Raw genomic sequence first — 20,650 nt, 5'->3', positions numbered from 1 at the left:
CAAGTGCCGACAGCTCAACGAAGGATAAGTACTCTAAAGTTTGAGCTTCCGTACAAAGTGTACATTGTGTGTGTCTCGAGGGACTCACCGTTTACAACTATTACAATTTATTATTTATACTTCATGTATGGTTAAAAATTCAGAGTTTGATTTTAAATACACACATAGGTGGTCTGATGATGGTGTGTAGCATGTGGCACAGAAGCGGATGCTCTTCTAACTTATGCTTTCACACTGAGGACACCCCTTTCACATTAATTTATTTATTTTGTCGTGCGTGATAAAAGTATGGTTTGTTAAGCCAGCCCCTCTAGTTCATTGCACTTTTTTGTGGAGAACTTTCAGCCATGGCACGATTCTATAAAAGTTAGGCACACTTTATAGAATCATGCCTAGCGGCTCCTAAAGTGGTCTTAGGTGTCCATAGATGTCCCAACTGTAAAAGTCCAGTGAATGTTATTTATTGAATACATCCTAAATTAATTTATTGGAAAATATATTTGAACAAATAGAAAGAAAGTTCAGGCCGATGACGAAGAGCCATGTAATTCTTCCCGCTTGAAGTTCTTGCTAGGCAGTGGAGTGGTGGTTCTGAGGCCAGTTTATTAAATTAATAATATCCAGTACGAGATTGATGAGCTAACCTTAGACACAGTATATTTATACCAGGGTTTTCTTGGACTGAATACCGGTGCTCAAGTCCCCCCAAAATGCTTAAACGTAAAACAGGCCCACAACCTGCTCCCCTAACCATGCCTACTTCCTTGTAGGCACTTTGGACTAGGAACCTACCTGAACATGGTAGGTGCTTGTCATCCAATTAAGTGCAATTAGCATCAATTACAAGTTGTTATTTGCCAGTTATCGATGCTGATTAAGCTTTTTAAATAATTAAGTTAGGCGCGCTGATCTAGGTGCCTGATTTTAGGCGTCATTTATAGAATCAGGGTCTAAGTGCTTCTGTGCTCATTTCAATTTCAGTACCATGCACTCTCTGGAATTTAATGCAGGAACTATAAAAGGAAACTCAGGCAATGCCCCAATAGTTCCTGTGTTGGATTTCCAGCTACCGAAAGGTAATTACCTGCATTAAGCGGTGGCAACTGCAAAATCTAATGCACTTTAGTAGAACAAGGACCTGACATTTCTGTAAATCCTAAATTTAGGAGCATAAAAAATGAGTGCAAGAAGGGCAGATTTAAGGCAGGGAAAAGTAGTTAGGAGTTTAGCACTGATTTCAGTGCTAGGCTCACGAATTAGGCTCATAAATCTAAGCAAATGTATGGCAGACCTAAATTTATGAGCACAGTTTATAAGCTCCTAAATTAAGATGAATTTTCAGATGAAAACTTAAGCTCCTAAATTAGGCTGAAAATAGCGCACAAAGTTAGAAGCCCAGCTTAGGAGCATAAATGTAGGAGCTTATCTTTTTTTTGAATATCGGTCTCAACATTATTAGTAACCCAGAGCACAGTAAAGAGAAAGTTGATCTCTAATACAATGTGCAATAACCGTTATGAATAATTGCTACCACCTGGTTCAAGCTAATGGACCACAGAATCTCCCCAGTGAGTGAGAGAAATGGAAGCCACAGCTTTTGTAGAATAAGTCACATTTCTCCATTTGGAAATGGAAGGAGCCACATAACTGTCTAGGCCATCGGCTTCACACTGGAAATGTCACATCCAGCAACTCTCTTCTTGCACCACAACTATATTTCATCTTAAGATGAAAGCTAGATGGACATTAGCACAAAAAGGCTGTCATGCAGGGCTCCTATGATGGCTCTCTGAATCAGCAGGGCTTCTCTGGTTGTCTGAAATACTCCAGGGAGTCACTGTGTGGAAGCAATGGAGGCATCACATCCTCTGCTCTTCCCATAAATACAATCTTTCTGTCACAGATGAATTTCTAGCAGCAAATCTTACAAGTTGACTTTGGACAAAAAAACACCACCAGAACGAGAGAAGCTGAGGCTTCAGGGACACAAAAATTGAGGTGTGTCATTTTCCATCATTCTAAGGACAGTTTTGCTATGTTGGCTCTAACCTTGGCCTGGTCAACAGCATCGAGCAGATTCTTAGCATCCACAGCCAGGGTATGAGAGGCTGTGAGCATCTGTTTCTTACATTCGTCACTCAGTGATGTCACTGCATTCTGCTGTGTCAGTCTCATTTTGCTGATCAGTTCTGCAAGGTCTTTGTTCAGTAGCTTTTGCGTTCCTTCAATCTGCCAATTAAAACCAGAATAAAGCACTGTTTTACTAAAAACAAAGGCCAAAACCTAATGCACCCAGTCTTTATAATGATAAAGGAAATCTTCCCAGCAAATGACATCATAGCAGTCAACAGTTATCATTATGGCATCCCAAAGTAAAAATTAAAATACTGAATTGTCCCCCCCTTTTACAAAAGCATGCTAGCATTTTTAGCGCTGGCTATGGCAGTAACAGCGCCAACGCTATGAGCATCGGAGATGTTACCGCTGCAACCAGCTCTGAACACGCTCGTGTGCTTTTGTAAAAAAGGGGAGAGGGTGTGTGTGTATTTTCTTTGTCAAATATTTCCAGGGCCAACTAGAAATGTCAACTATGAATATTCATCTAAGACTTTGGGCAAGTCACTTAATCTTCCACTGCTCTGTGAGCCCACTGGGACAGACAGCGGAAAATGCTTGAAGTACCTGTATGTAAACCGCTTTGAGTGTGATTATAAAACTACAAAAAAGGTGGCATACAAGGCCTAATTTCCCCCTCCCCCCAATTTACAGAGTTGCCACCCATGTGTCTCTACAAAGCACTAGTGGTAAACGGGCAGAAATCGCAGGTAACTTGAAGCTGCAGTCATTTTCACTTGCTCCCAAGCACATAAAGTATGTGCCCATGAAAATATTTTATAAAATAATGCATGCACTTTGTGACTCTACCACTATTCTGGCCAAACTCTGCCCCAGAACATGCAGATACATTGGGATGGGGGAAGAGTCTATATATGGTGCTCAAAATTAGAAGTTGATAAAATCAGTGCTCAGGATGATTCTATAAACGGCATGCACCCTTTATGGAATCACACTTAGCACCAATTCTGGCGCCTAATTTTGGGTGTCAGATATATACCTGCTGAAACGTGGTGGTGGTTGAGTTAAGCATGCTAATTGAAGATTAGGTTTTCACCTTCGATAAGCTTCTGTTAGTCCCTGGAGGATTCAGTACGCTAAGAGTTCAGTCCCTTCCTGCAATACGGGAGTTGCAGAAATCCAAATACTTTTCTGAACATGTGCACCTCCTACCTTAGAGAGAGAATTAGAGCCCCCTGCAGTTCAATCCCAAAGCCAAGCAACATACTGGAACAAATCCATGACAAAATAAGGGGTCACAGTAGAAACTCCCGGTTACATAAACAGATTCTGTTCTGGTCTGCTCTGCAAAACATGAAAACAAGTAATAAACAGGTAAAAGGCAACACAGAAAAACACTGCAGGATCTGCAGGGCAAGGAAGAGGCACTGTGGATCAATTTGGAAAGAAGGAATGGTAAATATATTTGCATTAGTGTGATATACAGGCCTCCTTCACAGACGGAAGAAGTGAACAGAGATTTCATAGCAGACATTCAGAATATATTTTAGAAAGGGGAAGTTTTAATAATAGGTGATTTAACATCATGGATGGTGATTGGGGTATCTCTATTGCGGGGTCTTCAAGAAGTAGGGAGATCCTGGATTCTCTGCAAGAACTGTTCCAGCAGTTGTTAGTAGAATCATCGCGGGAAGGGGGTCATACTGGACTTAGTGCTTACAAACGGGGAAAGTTTTTCTGATGTTATAGTGGGTGATCATCTGGCATCCACTGATCACTGCATGGTATGGTTTAATATTAAGACAGGTATAGAGAGGGCTCATTCAAATGTAAAGGTTCTAGACCAGAATCCAGTTGGGTTTTCAGGATTTCCCCAATGAATATGCATGAGCTCTATTTGCATGCACTGCTTTCAATGCATATTCATTGGGGAAATCCTGGAAACCCGACTGGATTCTGGCCCTCGAGGACCGGAGTTGCCCTCCCCTGAGCTAGCTAAATTAAAGGTAGACAAAGCAATGGAGCCGGATGGTGTACATCTGAGGATACTGAAGGAACTTAGTGAAATTCTGGTGGCAATGCTTCTCTAGAGTCGGGAGTGATACCGGAGGACTAGAGAAAGGTAAATGTGGTCCCTCTCCACAAAAATGTAAGTAAGGAAGAAGTAGGGAATTACAGGCCAGTTAAGTCTGACTTCTGTGGTAAGCTAATTAATGGAAACGCTTTTAAAAGAGAGAATGGTGAAGTTTCTGGTAGAAAGGAAGGTACAGTATGGAAAACCACTCCTGCATCTGTAAGTCAGAAGCTCTGAAATATGCCATGCTGAGACAATGGCAACCAGAAAGACAGTCTTGATCGTCAGGTCCAGAAGAGTAGCATCCTTTAGTGGCTCGAATGGGGCTTCCACAAGACCCTGAAGAACAATGTTAAAGATTCCATGAAGGGAAAAGATGATGCAAGGAAGGCCGCAAATGAAGCTTGCATGCTGTTTCACTGGGCGGAGTTACATCTTTTGTTTCTCTTAGAGGCTCACATGGCCAGAGTCGACAACATACAAGCAGACTTCCTCAGTCATCTGCAGAGCATTCTGTCTGTATATTTATTTATTTATTATTTATTTCTAAAATTTCTTAACCACCTACAGTGTTCTCCCCAGAAATTTTTTCCAGCCGGGTGGCATGAAAAAGTAGCTGGGTGGGCGGGGTGGGGAAATTTGGTAGTGGGGAAAATTAAATGTATACTATTTTTATTAGTTAATTATTATTATTTTCCAATGCTCGATATGACTTCCTTTTTTAAGGTTTGACACTTTACTAAATTTAAGAAGTATCCAATTCTAGAAGTGAATAATTAGATATTCACCCTCTTTCAAATAGTATAGAGGTTTAAAAAAGGGAAATGTGTTAATGAAGTCATTAGGTTCAATCTAACCATTTATTTCTGCATGAATTTAAACAACTAAAAAAAAAAAAGATAAATATAGCTCATCCAGTCATACAAGAAATGGCTGTACAACACCTCTAATAATGTTTTGATCACTAGGTTCCTTCCTGAGGTCTCACTGAGGATATGAAATAGATGCTATCCCCACTTCCAGACCTCTTCCACATAATTTTGCAGAGGTGTTACTGAGCCTTGAAGGGCACCTGTGTGATTGATCTTTATCTGCTTCTTTTTTATTTTGCTATACTGCAAAGTAAGAGCTAGGGCAAAACAGTATAGGTAAAGATGCAGGTAATAATTAGCAATGTATAAAAAATATTTTATTTTTATTTGCTTATAATGTCATTTGAAAGCTGCTTGATGATAATACAACTTTAATTTAATTCTTTATAATGGATGTGTCTGTGTGTTGGGGGGACAACACCTATGTCAACAGTAAAGTTAGAATAGGGTCATTAAATCCAGTGGCGTACCTAGTATATATGACAGCCAGTGCTAATCATTTTTTTAAAAAACCCTCCTCTATATAAAAAAAGATATTTTTTAGTAATAATCCATGAGTCACACAATAAGGGTGCATCTAGGAAAAGGCAGCATCTTAAACACTGCAGTGAGCACGATAGCACCAACACACGCATTGTAAAACTAAACAAACCAGATCCTACACAGTCAATTGATCCCGTAGTCGATGCTAACAGAAAACCATGTCCTTTTCATACACACAGAACACAGATACACCCTCGCCCAATATGGAATAATCACAAACTAAAAATAGAAATATGTAGACAAAAGTTAAACTGAACAAAGAAACCAGACTCTGCATACAATGCAACACCATAGAAACAGTGACACATGTCCCCTAATACTGTGCAAAATATAAAGAAAGTAGATGTAAATTTGAAAAAAACTTCTACATAACAGTCACCACTTTACAAATTAACAAATAGAAATAAAATAATGAGAAATATGAAAATACCATTTTATTGGACTAATCCATTTTTCAATTAGCTTTCAGAGGCCAAATCTTTCTTCAAGACAGTACAGTATACAGCTGTTATGGTATCCTGTCCTGACCTGAGGAAAGGGGTTTATTCCCCCCCAAAATTGCCTTATTTCCATTTCCTATTGATAAATTTTAATCAATACAGTTACAATACTACTTGATTCTACGTAAAGCAACAAAAATATTTTTTTCTACCTTTTGTCGTTTCTGCTTTAGTCATCTTCTCTTCACTCTCTTCTTTCTATTTAGCATTTGTCCTCGCTCCCTTCCATGCAACATCTGTCCTCTCTCTTTGCCTCTTCCACCCTGCCTCTGCCCTCTCTCTTTCTACCCCTTCCATCTACTGTCCACCCTATCTCTGCCCCTTGCATCCACTGTCCACCCTTTCTGCCTTTTCCATCCAGTGTCTGCCCTCTCTCTGTTCCATATGGTATCTTCCCTCTTTCTATGTCCCTTCAATAAACGCTATATCCTGTGCCCTTTCTCTCCTTTGTACATGATTTATTTCAGCTTCAACCCCTCTCCATTTTTTGTCTCCACCCTTCCCCTATGTTCTGGCATCTCTCTCTTCTCCTTTCCTTCCTTCCCACTCCACCCCATGGTCTGACATCTCTATCTCCTTCCCTTCTCTCCCCCCTCTCCAGTATCTGCCTCCTGTCTTTCCCCTTTGGTCCAGGCTTCTCTCTTTCTCTCCGTCTTTCTTCTGTGAGGAGATCATATTGATCTTGAACACTGAATAATTCTTCCACATTCTCCATATCACTGTACTGTAGTCTGGTCCAGCAGACTGCTTTGGCACTATTACATGGGCAATAGTAAATTCATTATGCATCAGCTTTCCACACAGAATGCCACAAGTCTCTATTTCTTGTGCTGTGTTTACATCTGCCAGCAGCAGAAACTTGTGAGACAGATCCCTTGGCAATACTACACTTTGGAGCCCTTTGACCATCTGGTTCTGTATGGCTGCAGGCTTTAAAGCTCTGTTTACTGGAGGAGACTGTCCAGCATACATAGTTGCATCGCTCTTAAGGATCTGATCAGAGATTACATTAGACAAGGTAGTATTTTTAGGCATGGAAAAACAGGACATGTTCTCCTCAATCTGCTCAGATGCCCTTTAATGTTCATCTGATCTCGGGCTAAATCTTGCCTCCTGAGCTGATCTTCAAAGGAGAGCGGAGTGAGAGCCATATCGGCAGTGAGATCCGTTTTGGGCCGCATGTTGTGCAGGGCTAGACTAAGGCAAGTTGTAAGCTTCCTTCTATCGCTGACCTAACTTCCATAAGTCAGCAACGGAGGGAAGCTTACAACTCGCTGCTCTCGCTTGCTTCGGGCCTTCCTCATTGCCGGGTCCTGCCTTCACGGAAACAGAAAGTAGGCAGGACCAATGTTCCCTCTAAGGATTGATGAGGTGTGTGCAAAAAAAAATATGCATGAGCGACAAGTTACATATTCCACAAATTTATGAGCAGGCACGGAGGACCATTTTTAAACAAATGTAGTTTATCCTTGTACTCCTTATGTATTTTTAATCATCTATGGATATGTTTGTATGTTTATTGTTCAAATGGTTTTATTTATTTCCCAAAATTTATTTTTGTTATACACATTGAAAATATTTGATATTGCGTTTAAATCAAAATCTCAATAAACTTGAAACTTGAAACGAGTGCCCATGAGATTGTGGGAGGGTTAAATACTCAAAACTTAGAAGAATAACAATTTACTTAAAGTTTTTGCTTCGCCAGCTTTCTGGTATCTTTACATAATGCAGTGGTGTACCTAGCATATGTAACACCCGGGGCCCATCATTTTTTGGCACCCCCCCCCAATCTGTACGAAAAACATGATTTTTAGTAACAAGCCACACGTCACACATGAGTACCTAGGAAAAGGCAGCATCTTACATATTGCAGTGAACAGTACATCAATACACCCATTGTAAAACTAAACAAGCCAGACCAGCACAGATCAATCCTACACCGTCAATCCTAACAGAAAACTATGTCTTTCGAACACACAGAACACACCTTCACCTTCGACTAACCCCTCCCTCTTTTACAAAACTGTAGTGTGGATTTTAGCTACGGAGGTAACAGCTCTGATGCTCATAGAATTCTGAGCATCAGAGCTGCTACCACCACGGCTGGTGCTAAAAAACGTTTCACAGTTTTGTAAAAGGGGGGATAAAATAAAAACACATAGACAAAGGTTAAATTGAACCAGCAAGAAGCTGGACTCTGCATACAATGCTTCACAGAAACAGTGACACATGTCTCCTAAAGCAATAAATAAATAGAAATTTTTTTTCTACCTTTGTCTTCTGTGGTTTCTGCTTTCCTCATCTTCTTGTAACTCTCTTCCTTCCATCCACTTTTATGCCGTCTCTCTTCCCCTATATGGCATCTTCTCTCCTTCTATGCCCCTTCCAGAAACTGTATGCCTCCCCCTTCCATCTCTCCTTTCACCCCCATTGGTCTGGCATCTCTTTCCTCTCCTTCTCTCTCCCACACCTCTCCTCTGCAATCCCTTTCCCTTTTTTCCCTCATTTCCCTTTTCAATTTATTTTCTGCATCTGTCTAGATTATGTTCTTACTACCCTCTCATCAATGTCCTTTTTTACTGTCTACCTAAAGCTTGCCACCTCTTTCCCTCACCCCTCCAGTGTTTCCCTAACTCAATCCTTTTCTCCCCATCATGTGTCCTCCTTTTATTTATCTCCTCCTTCCATCATGTACCCTCTTTCTCCAACCCTTCCATCTAGTACCTTCTCCTCTCTCTGTCCACTTATCATCCAGCATCTGCTCCCCTCTTTCTCTCCTCCCATTTCCTTCTGGCATTTGCTCCTTTATCTCTCCCATCTGCACTTCCATCCAGCACAGGCTCCCCACTACCATCCAATGTCTGCCTTTCTCCCTCCATCCACCCCTCTTCAATCAGCATCTTCCCCCTTTCTTTCCCTCCAATATCCTTCCCCCTTATGTCTCTCCCCTTTCTCTGTAGATCAATTCCATCAGCACCACCCTTCCATACCACCCTGCCCCCTTTCTTTCCCTCCACCACTCTTCCATTCCAGCAGTCCTGCTCCTTTCTCTCCCTTCATGCAGCAAGGTCCCACGATGATTGTAGCTGCCTGCTGCCAATCCACCCCACTCTGATGTACTTGCTCTAGAGCGGACTCAGCAGCCGCATGCTGGAAGGGCCCGCAATGACTCGTCTGCTAGCTCTGCTCTGGAAGAAGTAAGTTACGTTGGAGGGGGTGGACCCGGCAGACGCAGGGAGTTGCGGCAAAGTCCCGCAATGACTGCGTCTGCCAGGTCCACCCCCTCCGACTTAACTTACTTCTTCCAGAGCAGAGCCAGCAGACGAGTCATCGCCAGACCTTCCTGCACCTTAGCGCGGATGCTGACTCTGCTGAAGAGAAAGTAAGTCAGTGGTAACGTGACCATTTATTTTTTTCATCAAAAGGGGACATCTATTAATTGACTGTGTATCCTTTCTTTCTTTCTGCACTCAGGCCCAACAATTGTCCCTTTCTATTCCCTCCCTCCTTCCTTCCCATGTCCTTAGTGCCCCCAGTGCCTCCTTCCCGTGTCCATAGTGCCCCCAGTGCCTCCTTCCCATGTCCTTTGTGCCCCCAGTGCCTCCTTCTTATGTCCCCCCACTGCCTTCCAGATTTTGCCCACCCCCAAAGCCAGTCAGCTCTGCCACCTCTCCATTTTTTTCTCTCTGTCACCACCGCATCCCCTATGCTCTGGCATCTCTCTCTTCTCCTTTCTTTCCTTTGCACCCCATAGTCTGGTATCTCCCCTTCCCTGATTCTCTGGCATCTCTCTCCTTTCCTTTTCTTCCATCTTTCGCTCCCCCTCGATGCTCTCACATCTCCCCCTTCCTTTTCCCTTAGCCTGGCATACCTTCCTCCTACCCTCCAAGCCCTGGCATCTCCTTTCATTCCCTCCCTCATCTTCCTTCTCCCTCCAGCTGGGTACCGCAACACTCTTCCCTGCAGCTCTGCACTTCCCCACAATTGCCATGCTTCGGTTCCTCTTCTTCCTTCCTCCCTCCCTCCCCCCCCGCGGGACCCTGCGGCACCATCAACTCTTACTCCCTCTAACGTCGGCCCTGCAGCTCCGGACTTCCCCGCACCTTCTCCCCCCCCCTTCGGATCGCTATTATTTTAAATGTTATAGCCGCGGAGCTGTATCCATCAGTGGAGACGTCTAACCTCGGCCTGCCCCGGAACTCTTACTGCAGCAGCCGCCCGTCTAGGCAGGAACAGGAAGTCACTGTTGCAGTAAGAGTTCCGGGGCAGGCCGAGGTTAGACGTCTCCACTGATGGATACAGCTCCGCGGCTATAACATTTAAAATAATAGCGATCCGAAGGGGGGCAGGTGTGGGGAAGTCCGGAGCTGCAGGGCCGGCGTTACACCAATGAGACCAAGGGCGGACCGCCCCCCACTTAATACGCCACTGATTGCTGGGATCATGAAAGGAGTCGCCGCTGCTGCATCTTAGGCGAGCAGGGCAGACCGCCACCGCCGCCGCTTCCTCTCACCTCCGCTCGAGTGAGCGACACCAGAAGAAGCATGAGCGATGCCACTGAAAATAGTGAGCGATCGCTCATGTGCTCACCTTAGAGGGAACACTGGGCAGGACCCGGCAGTGAGGAAAGCCCGAAGAAATCAAGAGCAAGTTGTAAGCTGACCTGTCTCCTATAGCGAACCCATGCTCCGGGGCTTGTGCATGCCGACTTCCCTTCTCTTCCCCCCTCGGGACGTGACTTCCGGTTTCGGAGAGAAGCGGCATTCACATGTTAGAGCCCCGGAGCATGGGTTCAAGTCGCTTGCTGGCGTTAAAAACTAAAAATAAAAAAAAAGTCAGGCTCCTGCGATTCAAGCTGTGCCGAGTCAGCCCGGTAAATCTCCAAATCAGTGAGAAGGTTGGGTTTTTTTTAATGTTGAGCAGAAGGCAGCAGCAGCAGCAGGATTGCCATCGAGATTACAGCCGGGCGCTCATCTAAATTAGCTGGGCGGAGCGCCCGGCTGAAAGGCCCTGGGGAGAACACTGACCTATAACTAAGCGGTTTACAGCATAAAACATTCAAAATGATTCAAAGAACAACATATAAGATACTTTCAGTACACACATTTAACCCACTAAAAATAGCAGGGAATTATAGTAGGATTACATAACATCAATCATTAATGACTCAAGAGCATTGTTCATAGCTCAGATTACTCTTTAAACATCTCCCTTCCACATAGCATCATAGGAAGGCATCTATATACAATTGAGTTTTTAACATTCGCTTAAACTGTATAGCACTGGGGTCAGTCCCAGATGGACTTGATGGCTTCAGTAGAACAGGACACCTTGGATCAGCCCTGGCCAGCTCATGAACTCCTTTATGTGTTTCCTCCATGGCCTCTGGTTGGTTGGGTCATCCGTCGAATAGCAATGCATCCTGGCCTCATGATTCTAGTTGCTCCTCTTCATCTGTGGTATGCATGATGTTTGAGAATACTCGCACCGCTTTTCCTTCCAGAGTGGGCTGGAGAGCGAGTAAGACCAGCAGATTTGCCCAAAGCGCCAGACAATTGATCGACCAAGGCCTCTGATGTGGAATCCACTCAAGCCACCCAAAAAGACTAACTTTAAGCAAAAAAAAAAATAAGAAAAAGATGCAGAGCAGAAGACTTCTGCACAGATTGCTTGCAGAAATTGAAACCGCAGGGAGCTCTAACTCTCTCTCTCTAAGGTAAGAGGAGCACATGCTCAGAAAAATGTTTGGATTTCTGCAACTCCCAGATTGCGGGAAAGTATCCATGCATACTAAATCTGGGACTTAACAAAAGGCAGTATTCAGCAATTAAGCACACAACTTTTCAGAATACTCCAACATGCACATGACCACATCACCTTTTGAGTTACACATTAACAGAATAAGGCTCCATGCCATATAGAATAGCATGCAGCCAGATGCATGCACAAATATATATATTTTTATATTGAAATTTATATAATCTTTTTACAAAAAAGATAAAGAAAAGAAAGGAAAAAAAAATTATACACCAAATTCTACTAGTCCACAACATGAGAACATCATTTTCCCATACTAAACTAAACTAAACTAAACTAAATCTTGGATTTATATACCGCATCATCTCCACTGATGGAGCTCGGCACGGTTTACATGGTTAGGGAAGGAACGGAAATCCAATGGAATTATATAAGTAAGAGAGGAGAGAGGTTTAGGTGTAAGAATGCCAGGAACGGGACGGGGTTACGTTTTGGAGAAGAGCCAGGTCTTCAGACGATTACGGAATGGTAGAAGTGGACTCAAATTGCGGAGAGGGGAAGGGAGACTGTTCCAGAGCTGAGCAATTCTAAAAGGGAGGGAAGAGCCAAGTTTACCAACAAGGGAGATGCCTTTTAGGGAGGGGTAGGATAGTTTTAATTTTTGCGAGGATCTAGTGGAGGTTGGATTTGAGGAATTCCAGGATAGCGGGATAAAAGGAGGGAGGATACCATGGAGGATCTTGAAGGTTAGACAGGCACATTTAAAGTGGACCCTGGAAATAACGGGAAGCCAGTGGAGTTTGAATAGGAGCGGTGAGACATGATCAAACTTACTTTTTGAGAAGATAAGTTTAGCCGCGGTGTTCTGTATTAGTTGGAGTCTGTGAATGCTTTTCTTTGTTACGCTAAGGTAAATGGAATTGCAATAGTCCAATCTGGAAAGGATAATGGATTGTACGAGGACGGCAAAGTGTTTTTGGTGGAAGCAGGACCTCGCTTTCCTCAGCATGTGAAGGCTGCAAAAACATTTTTTTATCAGGGAGTTGAGGTGGTCATTGAAGGATAATGATGAATCTATGGTGATGCCCAGAACTTTGCTAGAGAACTCCAGCTGTAGAGAGGAACCTGTGGGCAGTGGGATTGAGGTGGGTAATTGATCAAGTTTGGGGCCGAGCCATAGTAGTTTGGTTTTGGACTCATTCAATTTCATTTGTACAGTGTGAGCCCAAGATTGAAGGTTGGTTATGCAAGAAGAAATGTTAGCTACGAGATTGGTGAGGTTTGCATCGGTCTCGATGAGGACCAGGATATCGTCGGCGTAGGTGTAGAGTGTTTCTAGGGGGGATAGGTGGAGAAGGTTCAGGGAGGACATATAAATGTTGAAGAGGATGGGAGATAGGGGGGAGCCTTGTGGGACTCCACAGGTCGGTTTCCATGGGGAGGAGGAGGAACCATGTTTGGTGACGGTGTAAGAGCGAGAACGTAAGAAATTCGAAAACCAGTCGAGGACTGTAGAACTGATGCCTATCTCGGAGAGTAGGAAGATTAGAATGTCATGGTGGACGACATCAAAGGCAGCAGAGAGGTCGAATTGAAGGAGAACGGCAAATTTTTTATGAGAATGAAATTGTTGGATCTTCGAGATAAGGGAGGCCAGGAGGGTTTCGGTACTGAAGTTGGGTCTGAAGCCGTATTGATAGGGTAGGAGGATAGAGAATCTTTCCAGGTAGGCTGAAAGTTGGGAGGAGACGATGGACTCTAGCAGTTTGCCCATTACATAATATTCAAAGAAATATCGGCAATTAAACTTAGGCCTCCTTTTATCAAGCTGCGTTAGGGTTTTTTATTGCCGGCTGCTGCGGTAAAAGCTCCGACGCTCATAGGAATTCTACGAGAATCGGAGCTTTTACCGCAGCAGCCAGCAATAAAAAAAACCTAACACAGCTTGATAAAAGGGGGCCTTAATTTGAACTTTTTCTCTTATTCTCAATCTGTAGAAAATCTATATTTTAAATTATTTCACAGGTAATTCTCCCTTAGCTGGTTTCCCAACTAAAAGAACTCCAATCGTAAAGGATCAAGGAACACTATTTCCAATACCTTTGTCTTAAATTGAAGAAAAGCTTTCTTCCTCTTTTGGATTGATCTAGAGACATCTGGAAAAATCTGAATAGCTTGACCACAAAATAAGGCTGCTTTCTCAGGAAAATAAACTTTCAAAACTATCAGTTTCTGTTCCTTTGACTGCAAAGTTACTAACAATGTTGTTCTCTTAGTGATAATATCTTGTGATAATTCCAAGAATTGTGAAATGTCCAAACTTTCAGGAGAGGTAATATTATCCTTCCCTCCTTTCTCTGTTATTACTTTAACTCCCTTAGGAAGGAAATACAAATGATCCACCTTAATCTGATCAACATTAGGAAGTTTAGTACCATATTTTTCGCTCTATAAGACGCATCTGACCATAAGATGCACCTACCTGTAGAGGAGGAAAAACCAAGAAAAAACAAATTCTGAACCAAATGGTGTACCCTGTTCCACCATCCTGCCCTGTACCCTGTCCCTCCTCTGGTGGTCTAGTGATAGGCCGGGACAGGGTATAGGGCAGGTCTAGTGGCAGGACAGGAATATAACACACACACATCCCAGTACCTTTTTTTTAATTCTGGCGGTCCAGCACTATATTTGCAGAAGCTTTCCACGCTCCTGCCCTTCCCTTGCAGGACGACTGCCTCCTGATCTCTTGCGGCAGTGGAAGAGCAACGCACAACGCAGGCGTGAGCTTTTTGTGCACCTGCCTGGTCCCGCGCTGCTCCCTGAATGACTCGTAAGAACTGACGGCAGCCATTCAGGGAGCGGCACGGGACCAGGCAGGCGCGCGAAAAGCTTGCGCCTGCCTTGTGCACCGCTCTGCCGCAAGAGATCAGGAGGAGGTGCCTGCCATGTGCGCCACTCTTCCACTGCCACAAGAGCTCAGGAGGCAGCCATCCAGCGAGGGAAGGGCAGAAGCATGGAAAACTCCTGCCGATACAGTGCTGGAATGCCAGAATTTAAAAAAGGTACTGGGGTGTGTGTGTGTGTTATGTTCGCTGAATAAAACACACCCTTATTTCTACCCGCTTTTTGGGGGGGTTAAAAGTGTGTCTTATGGAGTGAAAAAGCACAGTTACTTACCGTAACAGGTGTTATCCGGGGACAGCAGGCAGATATTCTTAACGCATGGGTGACGTCACCGACGGAGCCCCGGTACGGACATTTTTCACTAGAAAGTTCTAGTTGGCCGCACCGCGCATGCGCGAATGCCTTCCCGCCCGACAGAGGAGTGCGTGGTCCCCAGTTAAGATAAGCCAGCTAAGAAGCCAACCCGGGGAGGTGGGTGGGTCGTAAGAATATCTGCCTGCTGTCCCTGGATAACACCTGTTACGGTAAGTAACTGTGCTTTATCCCAGGACAAGCAAGCAGCATATTCTTAACGCATGGGTGACCTCCAAGCTAACAGAGAGGGAGGAGGGATGGTTGGCCATTAGGAAAATAAATTGTGTAATACAGATTGGCCGAAGTGCCCATCCCGTCTGGAGAAGGTATCCAGACAGTAGTGAATAGTGAATGTGTGAACTGAGGACCAAGTGGCAGCCTTGCAGACTTCCTCGATGGGCGTGGAATGGAGGAAAGCCACAGAAGCAGCCATAGCTCTGACCCTGTGGGCCGTGACAGCACCTTCCAGTGAGAGACCGGCCCGAGCATAACAGAATGCAATGCAGGCAGCAAGCCAGTTGGAAAGCGTCTGTTTGGAGACAGGACGACCTAGACGGTTAGGGTCGAAGGACAAAAGGAGCTGAGGAGATGAGCGGTGAGCCCTGGTATGGTCAAGGTAGTAAGCAAGGGCACGCTTACAGTCCAGCGTGTGCAACGCCTGTTCCCCAGGATGAGAATGGGGCTTAGGGAAAAAGACAGGCAACACAATGGACTGGTTGAGGTTAAATTCCCTGATGTCAGTGTGCGCACGCCGAGATGTCGGGGTGGAAGGCTCGGTGTGGCGGGTCTTAGAAAGAGACTTGCCAGAGCGCATTGAGACGGTACCGGGAGAGGAAGACCGGTGCTGATCCCGGTCCCGGGAAGAGCGGTGTCGTTCTCGGTCCCGGGGAGACCGGTGCCCTTCCTGGTCCCGAGGAGGATCGGCTTCAGAGCGGGTCTGTACCACAGGACGAGAACGGAGTGGTTCAGCCGAGAGGATTGGCATGGAAGTGTTGAGTGGCACCGAGGGGGTGGACACCGGTGGGATGGTGCGAGGCTCGGGCCGGTCTGGTACCGAAAGAAGTGGTGCCAATAGGGTTGGTAGCAGGTGCTGGAGTTGTTGCTGCAGCTGTTCCTGCAATTTGTCTTGGAGTATGGCCGCGATGCGGTCATCCAGGGGTGGCACCGGTACCGCTTTTTTCTTTTTCGGTTCCATAGGTGCTGCTCCACGCCCCGGCGATGAGGAGGCCGATGACGAAGCACTCACCGAGATCGGGGCGGAGCGTTTGCGGGGTCGGCGTGAGACCGGGAGGACCGGCGTCGCCACTGTGGCAGGTGGGCGCTCAAGGGAGGTGGAAGGCTTCTTAGCCGGCTTACCTGGTGCCAGCAACCCCGAGGAAGGATCGGGCGTCGTCGAAGTGATCGGTGCCGTCTTTTGCAGTACCGTCGACGTCGCGGCAGTTTCCATAGCAGATCCGGTACCAAAAAGGATGTTCTGCTGGATCTGCCGATTTTTTAAAGTGCGTTTCTTAAGAGTGGCACAACGGGTGCAGGTGTCAGCCCGATGCTCTGGACCCAAACACTGTAGGCACCAATTGTGTGGGTCACTGAGAGAGATCGGGCATGCACACCGCTGGCACTTCTTAAAGCCCGGTTGAGGGGGTATGAAGGGAAACACGGCCTCCGCAAAATCAAAGCCGGAGGCTTTTATGATGGCAACAGGCCCCGCCGGGGCCGGCCTGAAAAATAAAGAAAAAACAAAGTTTTTTTTTTGTTTTTTTTTTTTACTATTTAGAACGGAAAAAGAAACCCGAAGGGAAAAAGAGAAAAAACAAGAAAATAACGCGAGCGGGAAGGCAAAAAGGAAGTTTTCAACGGCCGTTGAAACCACATGCGTCTTCTTCGCTCCGCGGAAACGAAGAAACTGGGGACCAAGCACTCCTCCGTCGGGCGGGAAGGCACTCGCGCATGCGCGATGCGGCCAACTAGAACTTTCTAGTGAAAAATGTCCGTACCAGGGCTCCGTCGGTGACATCACCCATGCGTTAAGAATATGCTGCCTGCTTGTCCTGGGATAAATATGGTATATCTTTTAAATACATCTGAAACAATTTCCTAGGTGAGAGGTAGTGAGTGATGGGAAAATACAATAGCCTCAGGTTTCAAACCATTGCCATATTTTTCTACATATGCATAATTAGATTGTCCTTAGTAGCTGCTGCAAAGGCAGCCTGAGTAGATTTCAGCTGAGATTTAGTCTTAGAAATCCATTGCTCCAATGAGCTAAATCATTTATCATGTTCTTCTAACTTTTGGATAGTTTCTTCAGAAAACCTAGACAGCCTGGACAAATTATCTTGAAGAACTTTCTCCATTCTGAAATTAGCTGAAACTATATCCTTCAGTGTAAATTCTCTCACATTATCACCTTGTGTAGAATTAACTAAATTAACAGAAGCCAAAGAAATGTCACAAAGCCTACATGTACAAATATTAATGGGTCCCAATTAACTTCAGTAATTGGTTCTTAACATCCAGTTATTGATGGTTAACAGCTTGTTAGCCAATTAATTTGCACATGTATTTTTGGCTGATAGTTCCTTTTGTGCCCAGCACATTTTTCTTGGAAATTCACTACAGTAATAAATATAAAAAAATAATAAAAAGCAAGCTGAAAAATGTGCACTTGTAGGGCTCTTCCCCTTTTTTCTATCCTCAGACTTAGATCTATGCAGCAGTGACTATAGAGGTAGGTACTTTTTAGGAGAGATGGGGGACAGTGGCTCATCTGCTCTCTGTGGGCAATGTAGTTTGGCTTTCACCTTCCAGCTGATGCCCTGTACAATCAGCTGCTTTATCCATCCACTTTGATAGCACTTATTTGGGGGAGGGGATGACTCTCAGGAATCTCTTATAATAAAACCCTAAGCGGCGCATGCGCACTCTTATCGGTGTGCTTCCATGATCCATAGGTCCGTGGCCGGCATGAGTGCGCATGCGCGCTTACTATGGCCCCACGCGCGGCAGAGAAATTTTAAAACACGGCACTCCCTGCTCTCCAGCAATGGCATTTTCTGCACGACGGTTTCCCCAGATTAAAAAAAGAGACTACGGCGGTGGAGATAATAGGGGAAGCTGAAGAAGTCAGCTGTTTGCAACAGCCCCGCACTCGCGGTCTCGCTGGCTCCCTTGCTGGGGTTTTTCGCGGTGGCGGCTCGTGTCCGGCCCTGTGTCTGGGGCTTCTCCGGGGGCTGGCTCCCATGGAGATGTTGTTTTTTCTGTTTGGGGCTGCGGCAGCAGCTTCTTTCAGGAGCCGCACCTGCGTCGGAGACCTCTCTGACGTCACAACGTCAGAGACAAGGCTTCTGACGCTGGTGCGCCTCTTGAGGGAGGGGTAGCATTTTCATGGGAGCCGGCCTTCGGAGAGGCTTGGGACGCGGGGACGGATGCGGGAGGGGCTGCCGCCGCGAAGGGCTTTGGTGGGGGAGCCAGCCAGACCACGAGTGTGGGGCCGTTGTAAGCGCGGATTGGTCGAGGAGCCGCCGCTGCCCGAGGCTTTGAAATTGCTCTCCCACCTTATTCACTTCAGGCTGATGATGTCACTCCCTCCCTCCCCGGCTCTGCCTCTGCCCAGGTTCAAAAGCAGGAGAGGCGGTCAGCCAGCACTCCCTCTCTCTCTCGCTCCTAAATCATGGACGGGCTCAAGAGTTACATTAGACAGCTTTCATCGCCCTGAGCCCCCTCCCCTTTTTTTTTCTTTCCGCTTCCTAGATTGAGACTGTGCAATGAGTTTCTCTAAAGAGTCCAGATTATCTCTCCGATTAAATGTTAACATTTCACTTCTAGCACCTGTTAATCTAACGGGCTTAAACACTAGTACTGTATATTTGTATGTGAAGGGACTCTGGAGACTCACATGTCTGGAGAGGTATTAAAGAAGACAGGGCCTATATTTCCCGAGTACAGGGGCAGCGTATGAGCTTATGAGAGGGGGACCTATATTCTAAGTGTCATCAGGCCCGGGGTACCCTCGTCCATCACTTTCTGGAATGCCCCACTACAGAATTATGGTTGCAGATTCTTCCCCTCTTGGAGCAGATGGTGCGTAGAGCAGTCCTGTGGGATTTTAGGACTAAATTCACTAAGGACACCGATCATGTCCCGACCAGTTTGTGACCCGATTTTCCTCTGAACCGATTCACTAACTTCGTGGCCGATCATCCTCCGATCCGATCCACGCATGCAAATGAGGGGAAACGGCATGTAAAGTAGGCAGGCAGCGATTCACTATCAAAAAACTGGAACACCGACTGGGCTGGTTGATCATGAAACAAGCGACTGCTGGGGACCTTTCCGACTGCATCTCCTGCTCTCTGCCCCGACACTCCTTGCCTTCCCCGCAGTGCGAGCCTGTGGTTTTAACTTGCAGGTTTAAAGCGGGTTAAAACCACGGACTCGCAAAGTATAAGTTAAATAAAATAAAAAGGTCGCTGCTCTGTAAAACATGCGCAGACCATCTACATATGGTCTGCGAATGCGTCGGGATCGCTATTCAGCAATCCGTGCAGTCGGATGGAGGCGTGATTCCGATCATCCCCATTTGCATGAGGACGCATCATGAATCAGCCCCCGGACACAGATTGGACTCGGATCGGATCTGTAGGGGCGTTTAGTGAATCTGGACCATAGTTTCTTAATGTGGGCCCTGATGGAAGCAGGGTTCTTCTTCCCACAGTGTAGGTTTCTGTATATGGCTGTGTTGGTCGTTAAAAAGCTCCTATTGCAACACTGGGTGTCAGATTGATCGGCCTCTTACCGTCACTGGCTTAATCGTATTGCTGAGGTGGCCCACTTTGAAATTCAGCAGACCCCCCACAGGGGGGAGCGCTTATGCTATGTAAACTTTTGGAAGGAATTGCTGCTTCTCCACCCTGGTACTCCTCCTACCCTCGGTGGATCATTTGGCACTGTTGGATGGGGGTTGGCAGATGAGTGGCTGAGTGTATGTGTAATGTCTGTTGAGTATTGAATGGTGTGTATGGTTTGAGTTTGTTGATAAGGTGTTGTCCTTGATGAGTGCTGTAGGGATATAATATTAAAATGTAGTTGCGGCAACATTGTATTTGTTTTGAGATTGTACCACTGCGTATCTGTGGTTTTCATCTTTATTGTTGTACTATGTTATTGCTTGGTTTTATTTTTGTGCAGTTGCAATTACCAATAAAAATATTTAAAAAAAGACAGGAGGACAGAGATAATTAAAATTAAAATGAAATGGAAAGAAAAAGATCAATGTCTGACATAAAGGTTTTAAGAACATAAGAGGAGAGAGAATCTGGCTTTGAGGGGCTGGGACAGAGCAGAGGTGAGGCCACACCATTGCTTAGCTGGTTGCTAGTCCTATGTGTGCCCAGTTCATCCTTTCATGGAAATCGTATTGGTCTATTTTTAATATGCATAAAATGATCCACTCCCCCTTTTCCCAGGCTGCCCCATACAATTTCTATTAAACAACAAATAAACAAAAACAAAGACTAGTGATAGGGGGGTATCCCTGCTCCTGTTTCCAGTCTGGTAACAAAAGTGGT

General features: G+C 45.3%; 1 protein-coding gene across 5 annotated transcripts in view; it reads right to left on the bottom strand.

The window, feature by feature from the left end:
• Nucleotides 1–303: 303 nt before the first annotated feature.
• Nucleotides 304–20,650, bottom strand: part of PTK2B (protein tyrosine kinase 2 beta) — a 295,556-nt gene continuing 275,209 nt past the window's right edge. For all 5 annotated transcript variants that reach the window (XM_033937098.1, XM_033937096.1, XM_033937099.1 and 2 more), the window contains one exon: nucleotides 304–2,229. In XM_033937098.1, coding sequence (XP_033792989.1) covers nucleotides 2,014–2,229 — 216 coding nt within the window. In that variant the 3' untranslated portion in view covers nucleotides 304–2,013. The remainder of the gene's footprint in view (nucleotides 2,230–20,650) is intronic.

Source organism: Geotrypetes seraphini, chromosome 3 (assembly GCF_902459505.1).
Source record: "Geotrypetes seraphini chromosome 3, aGeoSer1.1, whole genome shotgun sequence".
Taxonomy (NCBI): Eukaryota; Metazoa; Chordata; class Amphibia; order Gymnophiona; family Dermophiidae; genus Geotrypetes; species Geotrypetes seraphini.
Note: the sequence above shows the minus strand (reverse complement) of the source record. Positions and strands in the feature narration are given on the sequence as shown.